This window comes from Amblyraja radiata, chromosome 1, assembly GCF_010909765.2.
Source record: "Amblyraja radiata isolate CabotCenter1 chromosome 1, sAmbRad1.1.pri, whole genome shotgun sequence".
Taxonomy (NCBI): domain Eukaryota; kingdom Metazoa; phylum Chordata; class Chondrichthyes; order Rajiformes; family Rajidae; genus Amblyraja; species Amblyraja radiata.
In genome coordinates this window covers 109,457,532-109,481,578 of record NC_045956.1, presented here as the reverse complement: position 1 = coordinate 109,481,578, position 24,047 = coordinate 109,457,532, and the positions used below count along the sequence as shown (strand labels likewise).

Here is a 24,047-nt window from a genome sequence, read left to right as displayed (position 1 = left end):
TCAGAATGCTTCAATCTATAATAACTGAAAATGTCATTCAGTTCTCTTAATTTTTAAGAAAGTTCTGGGCTTTTGACTGTCCTTGATCACAGCTTTTGCGTTCAGTCAATGGAAAATCAATAGGGAACAAGATGCCAATTTCCCAGTATGAAAATGGTCATAACTTTTTTAATACTGAAGATATGAACGTGAACTAGGTGTCAAATTAAACTTCTTTTTATGCTTTATCTGATGGGATAAATTGCAGACTTGATATTTAAAATCTCAAAATGTTGTAATATTGCTACTGGTACTGTCTGTACAAGTTTGTTCGTTCTACCTGTGACTGCATGAGTTTCCTCCAGTATCTTTGGTTGGTTGCCAGCAGCGACAACCATATGTCAGCGCCGCTGCTCTCGCGATGTTGGTCTCGCGATGTTGGTCTCCCTCCCCCCTCCCCTCCCGGTTACGTAGCGCGAGCGAGCGAGCGCGTATGTGTGCGCGTGCGCGCGGTGTCTCGATGGAGTCGGCGGCCTTCGGCACGATGGCGGATTTCGATGCGATCTACGAGGAAGAGGAGGAGGAAGAAGAAGAGGACGAGGAGCGGGCGCTGGAGGAGCAGCTGCTGAAGTACGCTCCCGACCCGGTGGTGGTCCGGGGCTCGGGACACGTCACTGTGTAAGGCCGAGCGAGGAGCGGTGGTTGGGCGGGCGGGCATGGAGGTAGTGAGCTGAGCTGAGCCGCGGCTGGTGACCCGGAGCCGGGCCGGGCCAGGCCGCAGGTGCGGTTACAATCCACCTGGGCAGTGAGTCAAGTGCTTGGAGCCAACGTGTAACACAGATCCTGGGTGGTGATGGTGACAATCCACTCCGTGCCACCAGATGATCAGGATCATGTCCTCCCTTCCCTTAGGGATTTATTTGCAGGAAATTAAACAAAAAGTTGTGGATGGGAAATGCGACGCTGCTTTAAACAGTGAGGTAATGTGGAGTGATGTGATTCTGCTTGTCAATTCCCGGGCAGTGGGGCTTCTCGCAGCTCCACGCGATGGGTTGTTCAGCATCGTTAGTCCTGGAGGAGTAGCCTGGAAACTGACCATGAGAGCAGTAGGATGTCACCCAGCTTGACGTAGATTAAAAATATTGATTGGATCGCGATGTTCCATTAACGCGTCTGAGTTGCGATTTTGTTCAGCGGTGTCTCATTGCTGTGGATCATTTGGACGTAACAGCGCTCCAAACCACCATGACATGAATTAGTAAATATTGCGTCAACGTACACGAACATACTCAGCGTGTTGTGGACTAACTTACAATGTCGATTGGTTGGTATCTACATTGCACAAGTCAAATGACAAAATGATTTAAAATGAATGTGATGCAAACTATGGTCAGATATCTTGTCAGCTGTTTGTTGAGTGGCAATGAATGGCATATTGGATGAACTGCCAGCACATCAGTACTTTCCCCACTTAATCTCCCTTTCCAAATGCCCCATGTTTCGCCCTAGCTCAACCCCTGCCAGATCTCCACTATCCTTACCAACCTCTCTACTCTCAGGATTGATACAGGGTTTCAATATGGCGGAGCTGGCTCGAAGGGCAGAATGGCCTCCTCCTGCACCTATTATCTATTGTCTATTGAGTTAGTTGTTTTGTGGAAATTGCTGCTCCTAAGTGATAGGAGCAGAATTAGACCATTCAATAGACAATAGGTGCAGGAGTAGGCCATCCGGCCCTTTGAGTCAGCACTGCCATTCTATGTGATCATGGCTGATCATCCCCAAGCAGTACCCTGTTCCTGCCTTCTCCCCATATCCCCTGACTCCGCTATTTTTAAGAGCCCTATCTAGCTCTCTCTTGAAAGCATCCAGAGAACCTGCCTCCACGGCCCTCTGAGGCAGAGAATTCCACAAACTCACCACTCTCTGTGAGAAAAAGTGTTTCCTTGTCTCCGTTCTAAATGGCTTACTCCATAGATACATAGAAAATAGGTGTAGGAGTAGGCCATTCGGCCCTTCGAGCCTGCACCGCCATTCAATATGATCATGGCTGATCATCCAACTCAGTATCCTGTACCTGCCTTCTCTCCATACCCCATGATCCCTTTAGCCACAAGGGCCACATCTAACTCCCTCTTAAATATAGCCAATGAACTGGCCTCAACTACCCTCTGTGGCAGAGAGTTCCAGAGATTCACCACTCTCTGTGTGAAAAATGTTTTTCTCATCTCGGTCTTAAAGGATTTCCCCCTTACCCTTAAGCTGTGACCCCTTGTCCTGGACTTCCCCAACATCGGGAAAAATCTTCCTGCATCTAGCCTGTCCAACCCCTTAAGAATTTTGTAAGTTTCTATAAGATCCCCCCTCAATCGCCTAAATTCTAGCTAGTATAAGCCGAGTCTATCCAGTCTATCCATATTCTTAAACTGTGGCCCCTGGGTCTGGTCTCCCTCAACATCGGGAACATGTTTCCTGCCTCTAGCATGTCCAAACCCTTAACAATCTTGTATGTTTCAATGAGATTCCCTCTCATCATTCGGCCCATCAAGTCTACACCACCATTCAATCCTGGCTTATCTATCTTTCCCTCTCAACCCCATTCTCCTGCCTTCTCCCCATAACCCCTGACACCCGTACTAATCAATAATCTATCAATTTTTGCTTTAAAAATATCCCTTAACTTGGCCTCCACGGCCTCCGTGGCAATGATTTCTGCAGATTCACCACCCTCTGACTAAAGAAATTCCTCCTCATCTCCTTCCTTAAGGCACGTCCTTTTATTCTGAGGCTATAGTCCTAGACTCTCCCTCTAGTGGAAACATCCTCTCCACATCCACATTGGGGCAATCAAATAAGTGGGCAGCAGGAAGAATTAAAAAATTAAGTTGCACTGTTTACAAAGTTGTACAGCACCAAAATGAACCCTTCAACCCAACCTCAAATTTATATTTGGATTAAAAACTCATGAATACAATGTGTCTGGGAAGTGAAACGAGGCAGAACCTACACCTGGAATGGTAGGGCCCAGGGTAGGGTTGTAGAGTAGAGGGTTCAAGGAGTGCTGGTACATATTTCCATGAAAGTGGCATAACATGTAGATAGGGTAGTCAAGAAGGTTTTTGGTATGTTGACAATCATCAGTTGGAGCATTGAGTGTGGAATGTTGGGATATTATGTTGCAATTGTACAAGATCTTGATGAGGCTGCATTTAGAGTGTTGTATTCTGTTTTGGCCACTCTGCGAGAGAAAAGATGTTGTTAAGCTAGAAAGAGTGGCATAGAAGATTTACAAGAATGTTACCTGGACTGGAGGGCCTGAGCTGTAGAGATAGGTTGGGCAGGTTAAGACTTTATTCCTTGGTGCACAAGAGGCTAAGGGGTGATCTTCTCAAGGTGCATAACATATTGTGCATAAATGGGGCATAGAGTCATACAATGTGGAAGCAAACCCATCGGCAAAACTTGCCCACACTGACCACATGTCCCATCTACACTTGTCCCACCTGCCTGCGTTTGGTCCTTAAACCCAACCTATCCATGTACCCATCTAAATATTTATTAAACATTGCGATAGTATCTCCCGCAACTGCCTCCTCCAACAGCTCGTTCCATATACTCACCATTCTTTGTGTAAAAAAAAGTTACGCCTCAGCTTCCTATTAAATCTTTCATTCCCCCTCCCCCCTCACCTTAAGCCTATGTCCTCTGGTTCTCAATTTTCCTACTCTGGGAAAGAGACTGCATTTACTTGTTCTATTCATCTCACGATTTTGTACAATTCTATAAGATTACCCCTCGTCTACCTGCGCTCCAAGGAATAGAATCCTAGCCTGCTCAACCTCGGCCTCGAGTCCTGGCAACATCCGTGTAAATCTTGTCTGCACCCTTTCCAGCTTGACGACATTTTTCTTATAACATGGTGCCCAAAACTGAACACAATATTCTAAATGTGGTCTCACTGTCTTGTATAATTGCAACATGACCCCCTCTCCCAACTTCTATACTCAATGCTCTGACTGATGAAGGCCAATGTGCCGAAAGCCTTTTTGACCACCCTATCTACCTGCGATCAAGGAACTATGTACCTGTACTACTTGATCCCTCTGCTCTGCAACACTCCCCAGAGCCCAACCATTCACTGTTTAGGTCCTCCCCATGTTAGCCTTCCCAAAATGCAATACTTCACATTTCGCTGTATTAAATTGCATCAACCATTCCTCAGCCCATCTGACCAACCGATCAAGATCTTGTTGCAATTTTTCACAACCGTCTTCACTACCAACCGACTTTGGTGCCATCTGCAAACTTGCTAATCATGCCAAGTATGTTTTCATCCAAATCATTGACATAGATCTTGGTCGACATGGGCAAATAGAGCAAAAGGGCCTATTTTTATACTGTATGACTGTGATTACATTCAGTACTGAAAAAATGTTTATTTTGCAAATTTGCAACTTTTAATGCACTTACTGATTTTCATAATGCATCATATTTGGTAATTATTTTGAGCCGTGAATAGTCTAATTATGTTACAATTTAGTCATTGAATTTTCCATTGACACTTGTCTTGTACAATTTATTCACAATGGGATTCTCATTATTGCCTACTTTGGTCTTTAAATGAGTGGTTTCAAAGGATGATTTAGTAGAAAAATGACAAAGTGCTGGAATAACAGAGTCTGGCAGCGCCTCTGGAGAACATGGATAGGCGATGTTTTGAATCGGGACCCTTCTTACTCATAATGAGTTACACGGGCACTTTTATAAGATTTAAGGCAAGGCAAGGCAAGGCAACTTTATTTATATAGCACATTTCATACACGAGGCAGACTCAAAGTGCTTCACATAAAAACATGTCATACAATAAATGAAATAATAAAATGAAATAAAATAGAAGAACTAAAAGAAAAGAAAAACAAAATTAAAAATGCATTATAAAAAGTGCAAAAGTTAAAAGTGCAATGTAGTTAAGATTTAGCTGAAAGCTAAAGTAAACATAAAAGTTTTCAGTCTTGTTTTAAAAGTGGTCAAAGTTGAGGCAAGTCTTAAATCTTCAGGAAGTTTATTCCAGCTATTTGTTGCATAGTAACTAAATCCTGCTTTCCCATGTTTTGTATTTACTCTGGGAATCACTAGCAGATTGGTTTCAGAAGATCTTAGCAGTCTTGAAGGCTTATATAGTGGAAGCATGTCAGTGATATACTTTGGCCCTAAACCATGTAGTGATTTATAGGTGAGCAGCAGGATTTTAAAATCAATTTAAACCATTTCACATTGCTGATTTTAGCAACTTCTAAGAAAATGTTTCTATTCATTGCTTGGTAATTATATACACTAGTTGGAAGATTGTCCTCCAGTTATACATGGCTTTGTTGAGACCATATCTGGAGAATTATGTACAAAGAGATCTGTTTCCATGCTCTATGGCTTTAACTTTGAATATTGTTCTCCTTATTTTAAGGAAGAGTATGAATGCATTTCAGAGAAAGTTATTTAAGTAAACTTTAAGGGGGAAGGTTGGACAGGGTAGGTATGTACATGCTCAAGTTTAGAAGAGTGAATAAGGATTTTTTGGAAACAGATGGTCCTGAACGGTCTTGTGAAAGGCGCAGCAAGTAGTGTTGCTGCCTCATGGCACTAGAGATCCAGGTTCAAACCTGACTTCGAATACTGGCTGCATGGATTTGTGTATTCTGCCTGTATCCAAGTGGGTTCCATCTGGGTGCTACTGTTTCCACTGCCCCCTCCCCACCAAGAAAGCAATTGAGGCAAGAACAATCTAAACATGATAGATTTTGCTTGGCACAGATATGTGCAGTTACTTCAAAAATATACTTTGGATAAATTGAATGATTGCAATATGTGTTATCTTTTGAATGATATGTTTTAAAGCACTACACTGTCATTGGCATAGATATTCCATACACTATTCCATTAAAATATTCCATACACAATTCCAAGGACAGGAGAATTTTGATATCGCTTGGTGTATGTTGGTTTCTTGTTTCACTGCATACCAAGAGTATCTTACATTTCATGATCTGATCTCAAGTTTTACATTTCAAAGCTTATAATTGCAAACTTGTAAAAAAGTATTTTTCGCTAATTTTGCGGATCTGCAATAATAATTCATGTGAATGGTCATTAAGCATAAAGCTGCATGAATAGTTAAACTTTCAAGGATTGATAAAAATAGTTAATGAAAAAAGATAAACAATTGTCAATGTATTGATATGTAAATAGAGGAAGAGCGCAGTTGCAAGCATCAGCCACAGGAGGTATAATTGAGTAACTCTTCATCACCTGAATTTTAAACTGAAATTATATAATTGAATTCACTTATGTACCTTTGTTAAATTAATGTAATGTTTAGCTTACTCTTTGTCTGCTTCAGATTGTTCAGCAGTGGAGCACTTCATCCAACTTGGTACATATTAAGTGCAATTTGACAATGACATTTGTCAAATTACTGAAAGATTAATGGAGTATAAGCCATATGAAAGTGGAAAATTGCTGCCCTTTATAAGAGCATTTTGATAAAAAAAGCAAATATTTTGATTTCACTTTATTCCAGCTGTAGAGCTAATTAGTTTCAACCACTTGCATTATGAAGTAATCCAAATTATGGTTGATCCTGATGTTTTATTTTAAAGCTTTAGAACCAGTCTTCAGCTGCATAACGTTTCTGGAACTGACTCACCTGATCATTATTGACTAGGAAACAGTGCAACAGCTGTGAGTTTATGCCCACTGCAGACAAAATAGTATGAGAATAATGAGGACTGTCAAATTGATGAGGACCATTCTTGCAGTTGTCTTCCAAATCATAACTTCAGTGTAATAAAGTTTGACCATATTCATACTGTTTTAGTCATCAAACATCAGTGTATTCACCATAAAAGTGTAGCCAGAGCAGCCTATTATGCCAAAGGCCTTGCTGAAGTCCACACAGACTACGTCTATGACCTTGCTCTTGTCAATCTTTGATCTCCCATGTGCAAAACCACTCTTAACAGGAACATGCACACCTTGAACTCTCTGTCACACTTTTAAAAGTATCCCACTTTCTGGGTTCCTCTTTGCTGGCAGACAACCTCCTCCAGTCAAATTCTCCTATCTAATATTATCAAAGTTGGTCTTGACCCAATTTAGAACTTTAACTTGTAGACCAGGCCTATTCTTATCCATAACTATTTTAAAGCTAATGGAACTGGTCGCTGCTCCCAGAAGGCTCACTCACTGATGTTTCAGTCAATTGCCCTACCATATTCCCTATAAGTAGTTCAAGCTACGCTGTCCCCATTGCAGGGCCCTCTACATATTGTTTGAGGAAACATTCCTGACACAATTTGACAAATTTTTAAGTGGGTATACTAGGTGGATGGAACCATGGAGATGAATATGAGGATGGATATGGAAAAAGGGACAAAAATGGGAAGGCCATGATCAGAAGGAGGGAGAAAGGAAGTTGGTAAGGTTTGTCTGAAATTAGAGAATTCAGTATTAATACTATCGGATTGGAGACTACCCAGGCATAATATGAAGTAGACAAAAATGCTGGAGAAACTTCCAACGGGTGAGGCAGACTGAAGAAGGTCTCAACCCGAAACGTCACCTATTCCTTTGCTCCATAGATGCTGCCTCACCGGCTGAGTTTCTCCAGCATTTTTGTCAACCTTCGATTTTTCCAGCATCTGCAGTTCTTTCTTAAACAACTCTTAGGCATAATATGAGGTGCTGGTATGGGCAAGAGTAGGTGCTCTGCAAGCCAGTCGCCTAATCTGCTTGGGTTTGCCAATGTAGAGGAGGCTACACCACAAGCAGCGACTGCAAAGGATGAGGTTGGAGGAGGTGCATGTGAATTTTTGCCTGTTTAGGTCCCTGGATGGTGGTAAGAGAGTGCATATAGGAATATGTGTTGTAACTCCTATGATTGCTGGGGAAAGTGCCAGGTGTTGGACAGCTGGTGGAAATAACAAGGTATGCTGATTCTGCATCATAGGACATTAACTTGTGAGTACATTTTTAATTAAAAGAACTTCTGACTTCAAAAAGAAAACTTGCTAAGCATGGGTAACATCTTTGGCTTTAATTGATCAGAAAAGTGTATGGGGAAACTACAAGTGAATTAGAGGAGTAGAATTTTCCTAGCCACCTGCTGTCCTTACTAATAGATACTGTACATGAAAGAGATTTCAACAAAAACAATTGAGAAATTATTTTTCTCTGGAACTCGGAGGTTGAGGAGAGACTTGATAGAGGCGGATAAAATTAGGAGGCGTAGAAAGGGTAGACAGTCAAAACCTTTTTCCCAGGGTGGAAATATCCAATGCTCGAGGGCACAGATAAGGTGAGAAGGAGAAAGTCTAATGACGATGTGCGGGGCAAGTATTTTACACAGAATAATGGGTACAGAATACATCATATTCAGGAGGAGGAGCCATCTTGGTGAACGGCTGCTAGCCAGCAGCCGTCCGTTTTAATTCGTTTTTTTTATAGTTTTTAGTGAGTCTTGTTTTTCGTTTGTAGGGGATATGGACTTTTTAATGTGGGGGGTAGGTCTCAACTTTATTTCTAGGTCCCTACCTGGTCGGTGTGGCAGCTTTTTCTCCGGGCTGCCTGCTGACCCGTCCTCGTGGCCTACCAGCGGGCTTGGAGCGCCGTTTCCTGGCGGGCACCGCCCAGCAGCTTGGCCTCGGTGGCGGCACAGTGTTGGAGCGCTATCGCGGAGCGGAGTGGAGCGGGCGATGCCTTGCCTGGGTCGCCGCGCTGGAGCGACGCGCTGGAGCTCTGGCGAGCTGGACCGGCGAGAGCAACATCCCCGGGCTGCGGGTCTGCGGAGCGGAGAGGGCGGCGCCGGCTTTAACATCGGGAGCCTAGGAGCTCCAACTCGGTGCGTCCTTGTCGGCTCCGGAAGCCGCGGTCTCCAGCTTGGAAGCGGCCGTTCCAGGTGGCCCAGCCGCTGAGAGGACTCTCCCGACGCCGGGGCAAGACCACCCGGTGAGAACGGCCAGGAACATCGGGCCTCCGTAGAGGCAATTGCGGTGGCCTCAATAGGCCTGACTTTGGGGTGAACTGGGGATGGGGACTGGACATTGTGCCTTCCTCCACAGTGGTATCCATTGTGGGGGGATGATTTTTTTGTCTAATGTAATCCTGTAAGTCTGTGTCCAAGATGGCCGCCGTGAAGGGAGAGTGGACGCTGGCACGAATTGGTTGCCGCTGCTCTCTCTTCACACTGTGTTTTTGATTTTCTGTTTTTGGAATGAATTCTGTTTTTAATTTGTGTCTCTGTGATGTCTTTATTACTTATTTTATTCTGATTATATGTTTTACTATGTAAGGTGTCCTTGAGATTTTGTATGAAAGGCGCCCATTAAATATAAAATTTATTATTATTATTATTACTTGGAACGCAATGCCAGGGGTGGTGGTGGAGGCAGATCCGATAATGTCATTTAAGAGGCTTTCAGTTAGGCACATGGAAGTGCAAGGAATAGAGAGATATGGATCATTTACAGGCTGATGAGATCATTTTAACTTGGCATCATATTCGGCAAAAATATGGTGGGTCGAAATGCCCGTTCCTGTGCTGGGAAAGCATTTAAATTTTACAAGAGAGGCATACATTTCCTGTGATAATTTTCTCAAAAATCAAATTTTACCACATGGCTATTGTTTCAGATCCAGTATATATAGTGAGTTTTTAAATGAACCAACCAGCTGGAGTTGTATTAAACGTAATACAGGTATTTCAAGTCTTGTTCAAGCCTAGTATTTCATCTGAATATGTAGTTTGATTCTGCTATGTATATGGCATCTGGGATTTTGTTTCAAAACCATATGTCTTTTGTTAAATCTAGCAAACCCTGGCAAGGAGTCAGGAATTTTAGTAGTATAAATTATCAGCGACTAATGAAGTTAATAGATGTTTTATTGAGCCTTTGAGAAGTTTCAAGAGTAATATGGTGGGTTCCTGCAGTTTCAAGGGACTGCAGCAGTTGTGTAACGAAATATATATGAAAAATAACTTGATAGATTGAAGTTTTTGCACCTTATTTCGAGGAACTATGTATTAGAAAAACAAATGTGAAAGTGTAGTTATTTACTTTTAATTAGTTCACCCCAAAATTCACTGCAATTGTTTAAAAGACGATGTAATTGTGGTGCTCTGTAGGATATAAAATAATTTCACCAAATAATTCTTATGATTAAGTTTATGACTGAGAGTTTCGCAAGGTATCCTGACGTGGGGGCATCCTGGCAAATGAAGTTGCAGAATCATCTAATGTTTAGAATTGTCAACAACCAAAATTGTATTGGCTGTTTCTGCCTTGTTTCAATTGTTTTCATTTAAAGTTATTTATTATTTGATAAGCAGCAATTTCTCCTACCATGTCTAAAGGGCAACATCACAAATGCATTTAGGCAGAGTTGAAAAGCTGCCCAATCAAGGGAGAGAAGAAAATAGTTTTCATAGAGTGTGCAAACAGGCCCTTCGGCCCAACTTGCCCTCACCGGCCATCATGTCCCAGCTACACTAGTCCCACCTGTCTGACTTTGATCCATATCCCTCCAAACCTGTCCCATCAAATGTACCTGTCTTAACTGCTTAAACATTGAGATAGTCCCAGCCTCAACTACCTCCTCTGGCAGCTTGATCCAGACACCCACCAATTTTTGTATGAAAAGGTTACCCCTCAGAATCCTATTAAATCTTTTTCCCCTTCACCTTAAACCTATTTCCATATGGTGCCAGCGCAATAACCTGGCCCTCAACACCAGCAAAACCAAGGAACTGATTGTGGACTTTGGAAGCAGTAGGAGGGGGACCCACAGCCCCATTTATATCAACGGGTCGATGGTTGAAAGGGTCAAGAACTTCAAATTCCTGGGCGTGCACATCTCTGAAGATCTTTCCAGGTCCGAGAACACTAACGCAATTATCAAAAAAGCTCATCAGCGCCTCTACTTCCTGAGAAGATTACGGAGAGTCGGATTGTCAAGGAAGACTCTCTAACTTCTACAGGTGCACAGTCGAGAGCATCGTGGCTTGGTTTGGCAATTTGAGCACCCTGGAGAGGAAAAGACTACAAAAAGTAGTAAACACTGCCCAGTCCATCATCGGCTCTGACCTTCCTTCCATCGAGGGGATTTATCGCAGTCGCTGCCTCAAAAAGGCTGGCAGTATCATCAAAGACCCACACCATCCTGGCCACACACTCATCTCCCTGCTACCTTCAGGTAGAAGGCACAGGAGCCTGAAGACTGCAACAACCAGGTTCAGGAATAGCTACTTCCCCACAGCCATCAGGCTATTAAACCTGGCTCGGACAAAACTCTCATTATTAATAACCACTTTCTGTTATTTGCACTTTACCAGTTTATTTATTCATGTGTGTATATATATATATCATGGTAGGTACACATTTTGTGTACCTTCGATATTCCAGCATCTGCAGTTCCCTTTTGAACACTATATATCATGGTATATGGACACATTTATTTGTTTTGTAGTAAATGCCTACTATTTTCTGTGTGCTTAAGCAAAGCAAGAATTTCATTGTCCTATACAGGGACACATGACAATAAACTCACTTGACTTGACTTGACTTCCTCTGGTCCTCGATTCACCTACTCCTGGCAAGAGAGACTCTGTGCATGTACACAACTGTACATTTTCAAGGAGAAGCAGTTTTTTTTTTTTTAAGTTAACCTTCAATTTAACAGTAAATATTATTGTAGGTGTGTCACTTGGTCCCTAGTGTATAGGCATGCACAGGTGGCTTGTTGCGGATGGTAAATATAAACCTTATTCCAAAGCCCAACCAGAAAGGTTCAGGATATTGCCATTGCTTGTGTACTCTATGCTTCCTTATTTTACAAAAAAAAAGCTTTTTTTACATCATAGATAGAAATATCTTGTCTTTCTATAGCACTGTATTGAATCTTGGAATACTTAATGTCAAAATAAATACTTTTAAAGTGGTGTCACTATCTTAACAAAGGGAAATGATATCACCAACATGCCCCTGTCAAACACCCACTTATAACAATGGGAAGAGAATGGTTGTATCAGCTTGGTCTCCCCAGTACCTACATGTTGACCGTTGATAGATGAGTTATAACTTGTGAGATATATTTAGTATTTTCATGAACGTAACTTGTCATTTAAAACGATTAAAAATAATTATGTTAGCTAGGAAGCCAAAATTTGTATTTAATCACTCATCATATTTTATCATCTTTTCTAATGGATGCACACACTGGCACATAGCTTCATTCATCTTCAGAAATTAGTGCCCATTTTAAAAGCTTTGAAAAAGTTTTATGTCGTAAGATTGTTGTCCTTTGGCTTGTAAAGAAATAGCTGGTGAGAAATTAGAAAATTGTGTGAAAGTTTGCATACGATTTCATCTTTTGAATTGAATAAAATTCCTGCTGATAGCCTTGTAAAAAGCAATATCTTTACTGGCCCTGTTGTATGAAGTGGTTAATATAGCAAATGTTACTTAATGAAAGTACTGTTATTTGAGTATTGCCTGGAACATAGAACGGCACAGCACAGGAAAAGATCCTTCAGTCCATAATGTCCATGCCAAGCATGATGTCAAGTTAAACTAATCTCTTCTGCCTGCCAATACTCCTCCATTCACTGCATAACCATGTACATACCGTAAATGCCATTATAACGGTCTCCACCACACCCCTGGCTGCACATTCCAGACTACTTTTGGTGTAAAAAAAATACTCTGCACATCTCTGTTAAGTTATCTGACCTAAAAGCCTCCTGATATTACCACTCTTTGGGGGAAAAAGGTTTACATCCTACCTCAAAACCTTCCACATCCATCCAGTAATGGGATCACCAGAACTGCACATAATACTGCAAATGATGCCTAACCAAAGTCCTATAAAGTTGGAACATGACTTCCTCGCTCTTATACTCTACACTGTGACCACTCTTATCTAATTTGTGATGCCACTTTCAGGGAGTTATGCACTTTGACGCACAACCTCTCTGAACATCAATGCTTTTAAAGGTCTTGCCATTAACTGCATACTTTCCCCTTGCATTCAAACTCCCATAGTGCAATATTTCATACTTGCTCCGATTAAACTCCATTTCTCTGCCCATTTCTATAGCTGATCTATATCTCGCCGTATACTTTGACAACATTACTCATTGTCTGTAACTCCGCCAATTTTGGTCTACAAACCCTACCCATTTATGTCCAGCTCGTATATATCACAAGCAACGGAGGTCCCAGCACAGATCCTTGCAGAAATCCACTGGTCACAGACCTCCAGCGGAATAAGACCCTTCCACCCCTGTCTTCCAAGAGTAAGTCAGTTTTGGAAAATGGGCAAATTGACAAGAGCTGAGAATTGAGAATGAAACTTAGAACTACCACAAATATATTTTTGCAGAAATGGGATGACATATACTAATTCCTTCTGTGAAAGGAAAAGTGTTAAAATGACGCAAATGTAAGAATATTTGGGAAATTCTTTAGATTGTAACCAAAACAATGAACATTTTTCAAGAGTAGATTATACAACCTAGTTTAGTTTATTGCATGATTACAATCGAGCCATCCACAGTGTACAGATAGATGACAAAGGGAATAACATCTAGTGCAAGATAATGTGCAGTAAAGTCCGATTAAAGATAGCCAGAGGGTCGCCAATGTAGTAGATAGTAGCTCAGGGCTGCTCTCTAGTTATTGATAGGATGGTTCGGGTGATAACAGCTGGGGAAAAAACTATCCCTGAATGTGGACGTGTGCATTTTTAGGCTACTGTACCTCTTGCCTGATGGGAGAGGGGAAGAGGGAGTGACCGGGGTGGGACTTGATCTTGACTATGCTCGTGGCCTTTCCGAAGCAGCATAAAGTGTACACAGAGTTAGTGGAAGGGAGGTTGGTTGGTGTGATGGTCTGGGCTGCGTCCACAATTCTTTGCAATTTCTTGCGGCCTTGGATGAAGCTGTTCCCAAACCATGCTGTGATGCGATGCGCCGTAGAAGTTGGTGAGAGTTGTTGGGGACATGTGGAACTTCCTCAGCCGTCCAAGAAGTAAAGACGTTGATGTGCTTTCTTGGCTATTGGTTTGATATTGGTGGTCCAGGACAAGTTGCTGGTGATATTTACTCCTGGGAACTTGAAGCTTTTCTTCTCTACTTCGGTGCCATCAATGCATACTGTGGTATGTATAGCTCTTCGCTTCCTAAAGTCAATCACTATCTCATTTGTCTCGCTGACATTGAGAGAAAGGTTGTTGTCTTGACGCCAGGTCACGAGGTTCTCATTCTCCTTCCTGTGTTCTATCTCATCATTATTTGATATCCGGCCCACAATGATGATATCGTCGATCATTTTGCAATCATCACCGTTATCATTTGCACTTTGAAGATCCAAACAATTTTGACTGAAATATTCATCAATTTAACTGTGGATTGGGATTAGTATCTAATCCTAATAATTGGAAAGCAAAGAAATAAAAATCATGAAATCCGTTGCTGTGGTATTGGAAGAAATGAATATCATTTCAGTATTTGGTATAATGTGTGTTTATAGTGAAAGTAGGTACTCTGCAGACATGACAAATGAACCAACACACTTCTTTAAAAGGATTTTAAGTGAAGAATACATTGCTTTTTCAGCTTTTATGAAGGAACTCCCAAGATGTTATGTAAAATTGCCAAAAGGAGCAGGCAGAAAGATATTGAAGAAAAAAAACATGAAAAATGTATAATTTAATTACGAAGGTGAGCTTTGTTCGAGGTTACTGTCTGGATCGAAATAACTAAATTCAAACTTTTTCGTGCAAAATAACTTGGTTAATTCCCAGATTTGTAATATTAGTTAATTAAACAAAGGCCTTAATGGAGCATTGTCATCGTTTGCAAAGAAAACAAATTAGCTAGGGTTTCTGAAACAAAATGCTACCAGTGACCACATTATAATGACTAATGTTTGATGAATGTGTGTTTAGAACAGGATTGGGCTTGAGTTTGAAGTAATTTGATTGTGAGGGCAAGATGGAGCGAATATTTCATGTCTTGGTTCTGAAAGAAAGAATGATTGCTTGCTGAATGTACAATTGAGATACATGATTATGATAACAACTTGTTACTGATATTAACCTCCAACTCGCAAACTTGGAAATATATCACTAAACTTTCATTTTCACTGTCTGAATCCTTCAATTCCTTGCCCACAGATGCCTGTGGGATTTACCTGATATAGAAGGACTGCACATGTTTAAGAGCATGGCTCCCCATCATCTTCACAATAGCATTTGAAGATGAGAACTTGTGCTGCTTTGCTAGTGACACCCAGAACTAAAAAATGAGCTAAATTCTTTTATTTTTACAAAGTGACTGGGATGGCAACGTGAGCATTGGACAAGTGCTTGAATATAGGCCGTTGCGGGTTCATATTGATGTGGTCCACTGGGAGTTGAATTGTATTTCCTTCAGTATAATAGATGGCCAGGTTTTTCTGCAGTGTTCATCGATGTCTATTAATTGCTTTGAAAGTTTAGTACAGCAACCAGATCTGTAAGGTTGAGCCCTTTGTTTAGGACATGGTTGTTGTTCTATTAATACCTCAATTTTTCCTTGTGATTGATGAGATTGTTATTATAGTCCCTTCTGTGGTGGTTTGTGATTTGAAAATGATATTGGTATGCCCTCCATGTTGTGGTGGATTGGGTGTGATGGGTCGGCATAGATGTAATCACTGAAGCAAGTGATGGAAACTTCATGAGAATGTGGTGTAACTTGCTTTGTCTTCTTGTAGAATTGACTCTTCAGATGTTTCTTCTGAATAATTTAAACACCTTCAGAGAAAAAAGTGCTGTGCGATGGTACAAAAACAAGAATTTTTTTAATTCAATTATTAGGAATGAGTTTTTGTCATGGTCACCACAACATCCACATTTGATGCTATACTGCTGTCATACTACTGTGTTTGCACTTGACTTGTTATATTTTTATGCATCAATCAGTGGTAGGGTTGCTGCCTTACAAAATAGGAGATCCTGACTACGTGTGCTGTCTGTATGGTGTTTGTACATTCTCCCTGTGACCTTATGGATTTTCTCTGGATGCTCCAGTTTCCTGGACATGTTTGTAGGTTAATTGGCGTCAGTAAAATTGTAAATTGTCCCTAGTTTGTAGGATAGTGCTAGTGTACGGGATGATCGCTGGTCGGCACAGGGCCTGTTTCCACGTTATATCTATAAAGTAAAGGAAATCATAGGCTGAGATTTACCTGCAGTGGATTTGCTTCCTCTTGACCCAATTTTTCTTCCTCTTTATTCATGTTCATTTCCTTAGCAAGATCATCTGAAAATAAATAGTCTCCTTCCACACATATGTTTAATAGGTGTCATTTTGGTAATGTGGCAGTCAGAAACTAGCTTGGAGGGATTCAGACAAATAGTTCTGAGAAAGAAGGGTATGAAATTGTGAGGCTGCAGCATGTTAAAGGGGTAAAAGACAAAGGTTGGTATTGGCATTCAATTTACCTAACACCTTGAGGTTAATATGGGGAACATTGACTATTTCTATCTCCATAGACATTGTCTGACCTGCTGAGTGTTTCCAGTGCTTTCTGCTTTTATTTCAGTTTGATATGCATCGGGGAGAGAGAAACTGTGTGGACAGACCTGAGATAAACTTAAGACCACACCTCTGTCATCATTTAGCTCTTCCATAACCCTACGTGGCTCCATGTCTGCTGCATCTCAGTTGATGACACCCTCATCCATGCCTTTGCTGCCTGTGTATTTGTCTATCCCAGTGGACAACCACACTTCTTTGATCTACCTCCTGCCTGTAAATCATTCTAATCTTCTACCAAGACTTTGATCACATCAATTGATGCTTATCGACTTGCATCAGTCCTCAATTAAGCAACACTTTGATTTTAAGATTCTCATCCGTTTTCAAATACTTCTTGTTGTCTCGCCATCCACCCTCCAATTTTGATATTTATGCTTCAATTCTGATCTATTTCATTTCCTGTTCTTTCTTAAATCCATTCCTTACAACCTAATGTTTTTCTTATTGTTCTTGTATATCTCCTTTTGTGACCTGGTGTCAAATGTTGTTTAATAATGATCCAGTAAAGTACTGTGGGATGCTTTGTTCCATTAGAACCTTGAGATAGACTTTGAAGAAATGTTCCACTTCAGATAGTATTTGGAATTATGTATTTGAATGTTCTTTGTTGTCTGAGCCAGCTAACAATGAATTAAATTAATGTTAAGGATATGGGGATAGGATGGGAAAGTGGACTTGAAGAAAGTTGGATCAATGTATGATCATATTCAATGGCAGGACAGGCAAATGGTTTATTTTTTATCTTCACTAATGTCTTGCAATTAATTTCAGTTGGAAAGCCTTAATCCAACTATATCCGGCTATATTTAAGAGTTAATTGTGGCCCTTGTGGCTAGAGGGATCAGAGGGTATGGAGAGAAGGCAGGTACGGGATACTGAGTTGGATGATCAGCCATGATCATATTGAATGGTGGTGCAGGCTGGAAGGGCCGAATAGCCTACTCCTGCACCTATTTTCTATGTTTCTATGTAATCCACTTCCTCGTGGAGCAATTAATAAAGTAGTCCTGCGATAACTAAGTTGAGTGAAGCTGTGCTGTAATGTAAAGAAGTGCTTGATGCTGATAGAATGAAATGTTGGCATCTACACTCCAAGCAATTTAATCTAATTTATTATTATTATGCATGTTTTGAACCTATTAATTCATACTATGAAGCCAAACTTAGCTTTTAATTGGAATGCCAGAATTATGTGACATTGTCTAATTTTTTTTGTAATTTCAGGTTTGGTCTGAGCAACAAATTTGAATTTGAATTTCCTTCGCCATTAACAGGAAAGGTGAATCCTTTATTTCTCCCCTTGAATTAGTTTTCTTTTTGCTGTTGATGAGAGTCAAAACTGTAAATGAACAAGTGAAAAAACGTAAGAATTTATTACTTAACAAACGTACATAAAACGTGGCCAGTGCTAACATTTTTGGAAGCAAAGCCTTCTAATGGTGGGGTTTAACGTGGTGATCTTTCAGTAATAGACCCACCATACACTAATTTAAGAGTTACATTCCTTGAGTCACTAGGTCAAAAATATCTGCCTACATATTGTAGTATTAATAGTAGTTATTGAGAATCTTTTTTGCATGTTTTTACACCATTTGGGGTAAATTGCAGATGTAAAATATACCAGCATTGGACCAATGGATCTTAATTATTACTGTGGTAGATTTCGATACCTTGTTTTCTATTTGCTCCTCAAAGGTTTGCACATCTGAAAACTAATTTACTCTGCCACAAGTTGTGCAACTATTTTTAAAAATTGTGGCATCATCACTAAATTATTGATGCAAATATCTAGAAAGTATTTATTCTGCACTGTTTTATTGCAGTTGTTTAAAAACATTGTTACATCATTTAAAGTATTTTCTGAGTGATATGTAGGATGACGTGCTTTTTATCGGGTGCATTAACATCACTAAGTTTGACTTGCCTACTATTTTGTGTTATAAATGTGGGTACTTCAACACTCATACCTTATTAGATATGATCATCACTATTGTACTGCTACATTTGTGTTCCTTTGACATTCCTTCCTCCACCAACAACCCACCAAATTCCGCTCAGTCCTCATCACTCTGCTCACTGATTTTTATGAGTTTATGGTTCCACAGGTAGATTATTTTTGTTTCTTATGATCGTGATCATATTTGTAACCTTTCCTAGTTTTAAATTTCTCTGAGAATTTTGCATTCACCCAACTCTGCCATATTCTGCATTCTCTTCAGTGTTGATTCAACTGTCTATGATGCATGATCTGAAATTTCCTCAGACTTGATCATTCTCCTCCATCTTCTTCTATTTATAACGTGCCCCTTAAAAGCCATCTCCTTGACTTAGTAGAAACACAAGGAACTGCAGATGCTGATGTTGATATACAAATAAGACAGCGCTGGAATAACTCAGCTAATAATCTGAAGAAGGGTTCCGACCCGAAATGTCACCTATCCATGTTCTCCAAAGATGCTGCCTAACCCACTGAGTTACTCCAGCACTTTGTGTCCTTGAATTGGTATTTGGTCATTAAGAAATTCCTTACAAAATAGCTTTTTTTTCTGATTTCCTTCAAGTGAAATTCCTGTGATATTTGTATATAGTAATGTTTAAATAACCTGATATGGTTTTAGAATAAACGGACTAATCTGGTTATACTAAATTTTACTGGAATAGTAAATAGTGTACTGTAGAGCTAACTTAAACAATACAAGAACAGGAAAAGGCCATTTAATCCTTTAACATGCTCGACGATTCAAACTGATTATGGGTAATCTTCTATTTTTATACCACATTCTTGCTTTCTCCCAGACATCTTGAAGCCTTTTATCCAGAAACCTATCCACCTTCAACACATTCAGTGATATAGCATTCAGCATATTGTATGGCAGAGAATTCCACGGGTTTATCACCCTGGTGAAGAAATTTCATCTCGTGTCAGCCCTAAATGCTTTATTCATGCCATCCCGTCCCCCTCCCTGCATCCCAGCAAGGCTAAACCATCCTGCCTGCATCCAGATTTTGTTTAGCCCTGTAAGAATTCTGCACATTTCAATAAGGTTTTGTTTTCATTCTTCCAAACTCTTAGTTGGAAGTTTGGTTTGATCAACCAATCAAATTATGGTTTGATCAATTTATCCTCTTATGGTAGTGCTGGCATCATGAGAATCAACTTGCTGAACTTTCAGTACACTTTTTTCTGATTAAATATATCCTTACTTTAAGGATGACTATTGTACATGTGATGCTCCAGGTATGGTCTTACCAAAGCCCTATATAACTTCTTCTGTACTGGAAAACATCTTTCATCGAAGGCCAACATAATATTTGCCGACATAACATAGCTTCACAGGTGTTTGTAATTGCTCAGGTGTGTTTAATTGCCACCTTAATGCAGCTATAGTCCTAGTCTTTCCTCTAGTTTTTCCATCACCTTTGGAACCTTTTATTGCTGTTTATCAACACGAGGATCAAAGTTGTGCCAATGAAAGTCAAAGAAGCCATGATGAGACTGGGAAACACGAATAAGACTGTTAGAAACATCAGCTAAACCCTAGGCTTACCAAAATCAACAGTTTGGAACATCATTAAGAAGAAAGAGAGCACTGGTGAGCTTACTAATCGCAAAGGGACTGGCAGGCCACAGAAGATCTCCACAGCTGATGACAGAAGAATTCTCTCTATAATAAAGAAAAAAAAACAAACACCTGTCCAACAGATCAGAAACACTCTTCAGGAGTCGGGTGTAGATTTGTCAATGACCACTGTCTGCAGAAGACTTCATAAACAGAAATACAGAGGCTACACTGCAAGATGCAAACCACTGGATAGCCACAAAAATAGGATGGCCGGGTTACAGTTTGCCAAGAAGTACCTAAAAGAGCAACCACAGTTCTGGAAAAAGGTTTTGTGTACAGATGAGACAAAGATTAACATATCAGAGTGATGGCAAGAGCAAAGTATGGAGGAGAGAAGGAACTGCCCAAGATCTAAAGCATACCACCTCATCTGTGAAACACGGTGGTGGGGGTGTTATGGCCTGGGCATGTATGGCTGCTGAACGTATTGGTTCACTTATCTTCATTGATGATACAACTGCTGATGGCAGTAGCATAATGAATTCTGAAGTGTATAGACACATCCTATCTGTTCAACCTAATCCTATCAAGTTCAAACAAATGCCTCAAAACTCAGTGGTTCATTCTACAGCAAGACAATGATCCCAAACATACTGCTAAAGCAACAAAGGAGTTTTTCAAAGCTAAAAAATGGTCAATTCTTGAGGGGCCAAGTAGGCACCCGATCTGAACCCAATTGAGCATGCCTTTTATATGCTGAAGAGAAAACTGAAGGGGACTAGCCCCCAAATCAAGCATAAGCTAAAGGTGGCTGCAATACAGGCCTGGCAAAGCATCACCAGACACTCAGCAACTGGTGATGTCCATGACTCGCAGACTTCAAGCAGTCATTATCAAGTCAAGTCAAGTTTATTTGTCACTTACACATACAAGATGTGCAGTGAAATGAAAGTGGCAATGCCTGCGGATTGTGCAAAAAACTATAGAACAGAATAGAACAGAATCAGTATTTACATTATTCGGAAAAAAATCCTAAAAAAACAGCAATTTAAAAAAGACACAACACAACAGTAAATTGGTACAGTAAATTAGTCCCTGTTGAGATAAGAGTTTACAGTCCTAATGGCCTGTGGGAAGAAACTCTTACATCCTCTCTGTTTTCATAGCTTGCAAAGGATATGCAACAAAATACTAAATATGACTATTTTCATTTACATGACATTGTTGTGTCCCAAACATTATGGTGCCCTGAAATGGGGGGACAATGTATAAACACTGCTGTAATTTCTACATGGTGAAACTAAAATGTATAAAAATGGCCTTTATTAAAATCTGGCAATGTGCACTTTAACCATATGTGATCTTTCCTATTACAAATCTTAAGTTGTGGAATACAGAGGCAAATAAATAAATGACGGGTCTTTGTCCCAAACATCATGGAGGGCACTGTGGGCCCTAAGTTTCTTTGGACAATAACATTTCTCAGTCGAGCACCTTTTAAATAATATTCTTGCCTTTTCCTCCCGAAGTAGATAATTTCAAACATCTACCACACCCATTCACTCAATTGATTTTAAAGAGCCTTGAAGCTTGTTTTGTGTCCTCCTCGCTCAGTACAGTGTTGTCAGCAAACTTCAAAATATTAATGTGATTTCCGTATATAAATTATTGATATTAATAGTTGAGGCTCAAGCACTGGTGCCCATGATACCCAATTGGTTACTGACTGCTCTCCTGAAAACAGATCCATTAATAGTTTTTGTGTTAACTTATTTCCTCGCACCATTACTCTATCTTGTTACCTTCCTGCTCAACCCCCACCCCCTCACCCCCCAGCAGTTGTACATTCAGGCACCTTGAATGCTCTCTACCAATTTAACAATTTACAAGTCCATGGACCCCATTGCCTCATCTTTACCAAGGGCCTCCAGCCCCTATACACTTTCTATTTTAATGAAGAATTCTATCATGTTATGGCTACTCTTGCCCTAAGGATTTCATACAACAACATTATTGCTCAACCCCCTCCATCAATGCACAGTACCCAATCTAGGAGAGCTTGTTCTTAGTTGGCTCTTCTATGTGTTTGTTTGAAGAACATCTGACCACTATTTAGGCGTTCATCGAACAAAACGTTATTTCTAAAGATAGACACAAAATGCTGGAGTAATTCAGTGGGACAGGCAGCATCTCTGGATAATAATAATAATAATACATTTTATTTATGGGCGCCTTTCAAGAGTCTCAAGGACACCGTACAAAAATTTAGCAGGTAGAGGAAAAACATGTAAGGGGAATGAAATAAATAGTAGAGACATGACTAGTACACAAAATAAAGACAGAATTCAATTCAAAACACAATATGAGGCAATTAATGCACAGATGAAAAGGGAGGGGGACGTGGGGCTAAGGATAGGCAGAGGTGAAGAGATGGGTCTTGAGGCGGGACTGGAAGATGGTGAGGGACACGGAATAGCGGATCAGTTGGGGGAGGGAGTTCCAGAGCCTGGGAGCTGCCCTGGAGAAGGCTCTGTCCCCAAAACTGCGGAGGTTGGATTTGTGGATGGAGAGGAGACCGGCTGATGTGGATCTGAGGGACCGTGAGGGTTGGTAGGGGGAGAGGAGGTCAGTGAGATATGGGGGGGCCAGATGGTGGAGGGCTTTGTAGGTGAGGACCAGGATTTTGTAGGTGATCCGGTGGGAGATGGGAAGCCAGTGAAGTTGTTTGAGGACTGGAGTGATGTGATGCCAGGATTTGGTGTGGGTGATGAGTCGGGCGGCTGCGTTCTAGACCAGTTGGAGTCGGTTGATGTAGGTGGAACTGATGCCAAGGAGAAGTGAGTTGCAATAGTCCAGTCGGGAGGAGATGAAGGCATGGATGAGTCTTTCAGCAGCGGGAGGTGTGAGAGAGGGTCTGAGTTTGGCGATGTTGCGGAGATGAAAGAAGGAGGTTTTAATGACATGGCGGATGTGAGGCTCAAGGGAGAGGGTGGGATCAAAGATCACGCCAAGGTTGCGGGCCTGGGGAGATGGGGAGACAGTGGTGCCGTCGATGGTCTGAGTGGGGTTATTGATTTTGCTGAGTGTGGCTTTGGAGCCTATGAGGAGGAATTCTGTCTTATCGCTGTTGGGTTTGAGGAAGTTATATTGCATCCAGGTTTTCATAGCTGACAAACAGGAGTTGATATGGGAGAGGGGGGGGGGGGGGGGGGGGGTTGTGGGGGGATTTGGTGCCGAGGCAGATCTGGGTGTCATCGGCGTAACAGTGGAAGTCCAGGTTGAAGTGGCGGAGTATCTGACCAAGGGGGAGGATGTAGATGATGAAGAGGAGGGGGCCGAGTACGGAGCCTTGGGGAACGCCTTGAGTGACTGTGGCTGTAGCAGAGGTGTGGTTGTGGAGAGAGATGAAGTGGGATCTGTTGGAAAGGTAGGAACGGAGCCAGCTGAGTGCAGAGCCTTCAATGCCGAGGTCTTTGAGTCTGGTGAGCAGGATGTTATGGTTCACTGTATCGAAGGCTGCGCTCAGGTCGAGGAGGATGAGGATGTTGAGGGAACCAGTGTCAGCAGAGGTGAGGAGGTCGTTGAGGACTTTGAGGAGAGCAGTTTCTGTGCTATGGAGGGGGCGAAAGCCAGATTGGAGGGGTTCAAGTAGGTTATACGCAAGGAGGTGGGAATGAAGTTGCGACGCAACGATACGCTCCAGGGTTTTTGAATGTAAGGGGAGGTTTGAGATTGGGCGGTAGTTAATGAGAGAGGAGGGATCAAGACCAGGTTTCTTTAAGATTGGTGTGACAGCAGCAGTTTTGAAAGCGGAGGGGACAATTCCTTGGGACAATGAGAAGTTGAAGAGATTAGTGAGGTAGGGGCAGAGA

General features: G+C 41.2%; 1 protein-coding gene across 1 annotated transcript in view; it reads left to right on the top strand.

Moving 5' to 3' along the window:
* Nucleotides 1-457: 457 nt before the first annotated feature.
* Nucleotides 458-24,047, top strand: part of chic2 (cysteine rich hydrophobic domain 2) — a 62,114-nt gene continuing 38,524 nt past the window's right edge. Inside the window, exons 1-2 of the mRNA XM_033028797.1 lie at nucleotides 458-657; nucleotides 17,837-17,891. Of these exons, the coding sequence (XP_032884688.1) occupies nucleotides 473-657; nucleotides 17,837-17,891 (240 nt within the window). The 5' untranslated portion in view covers nucleotides 458-472. The remainder of the gene's footprint in view (nucleotides 658-17,836; nucleotides 17,892-24,047) is intronic.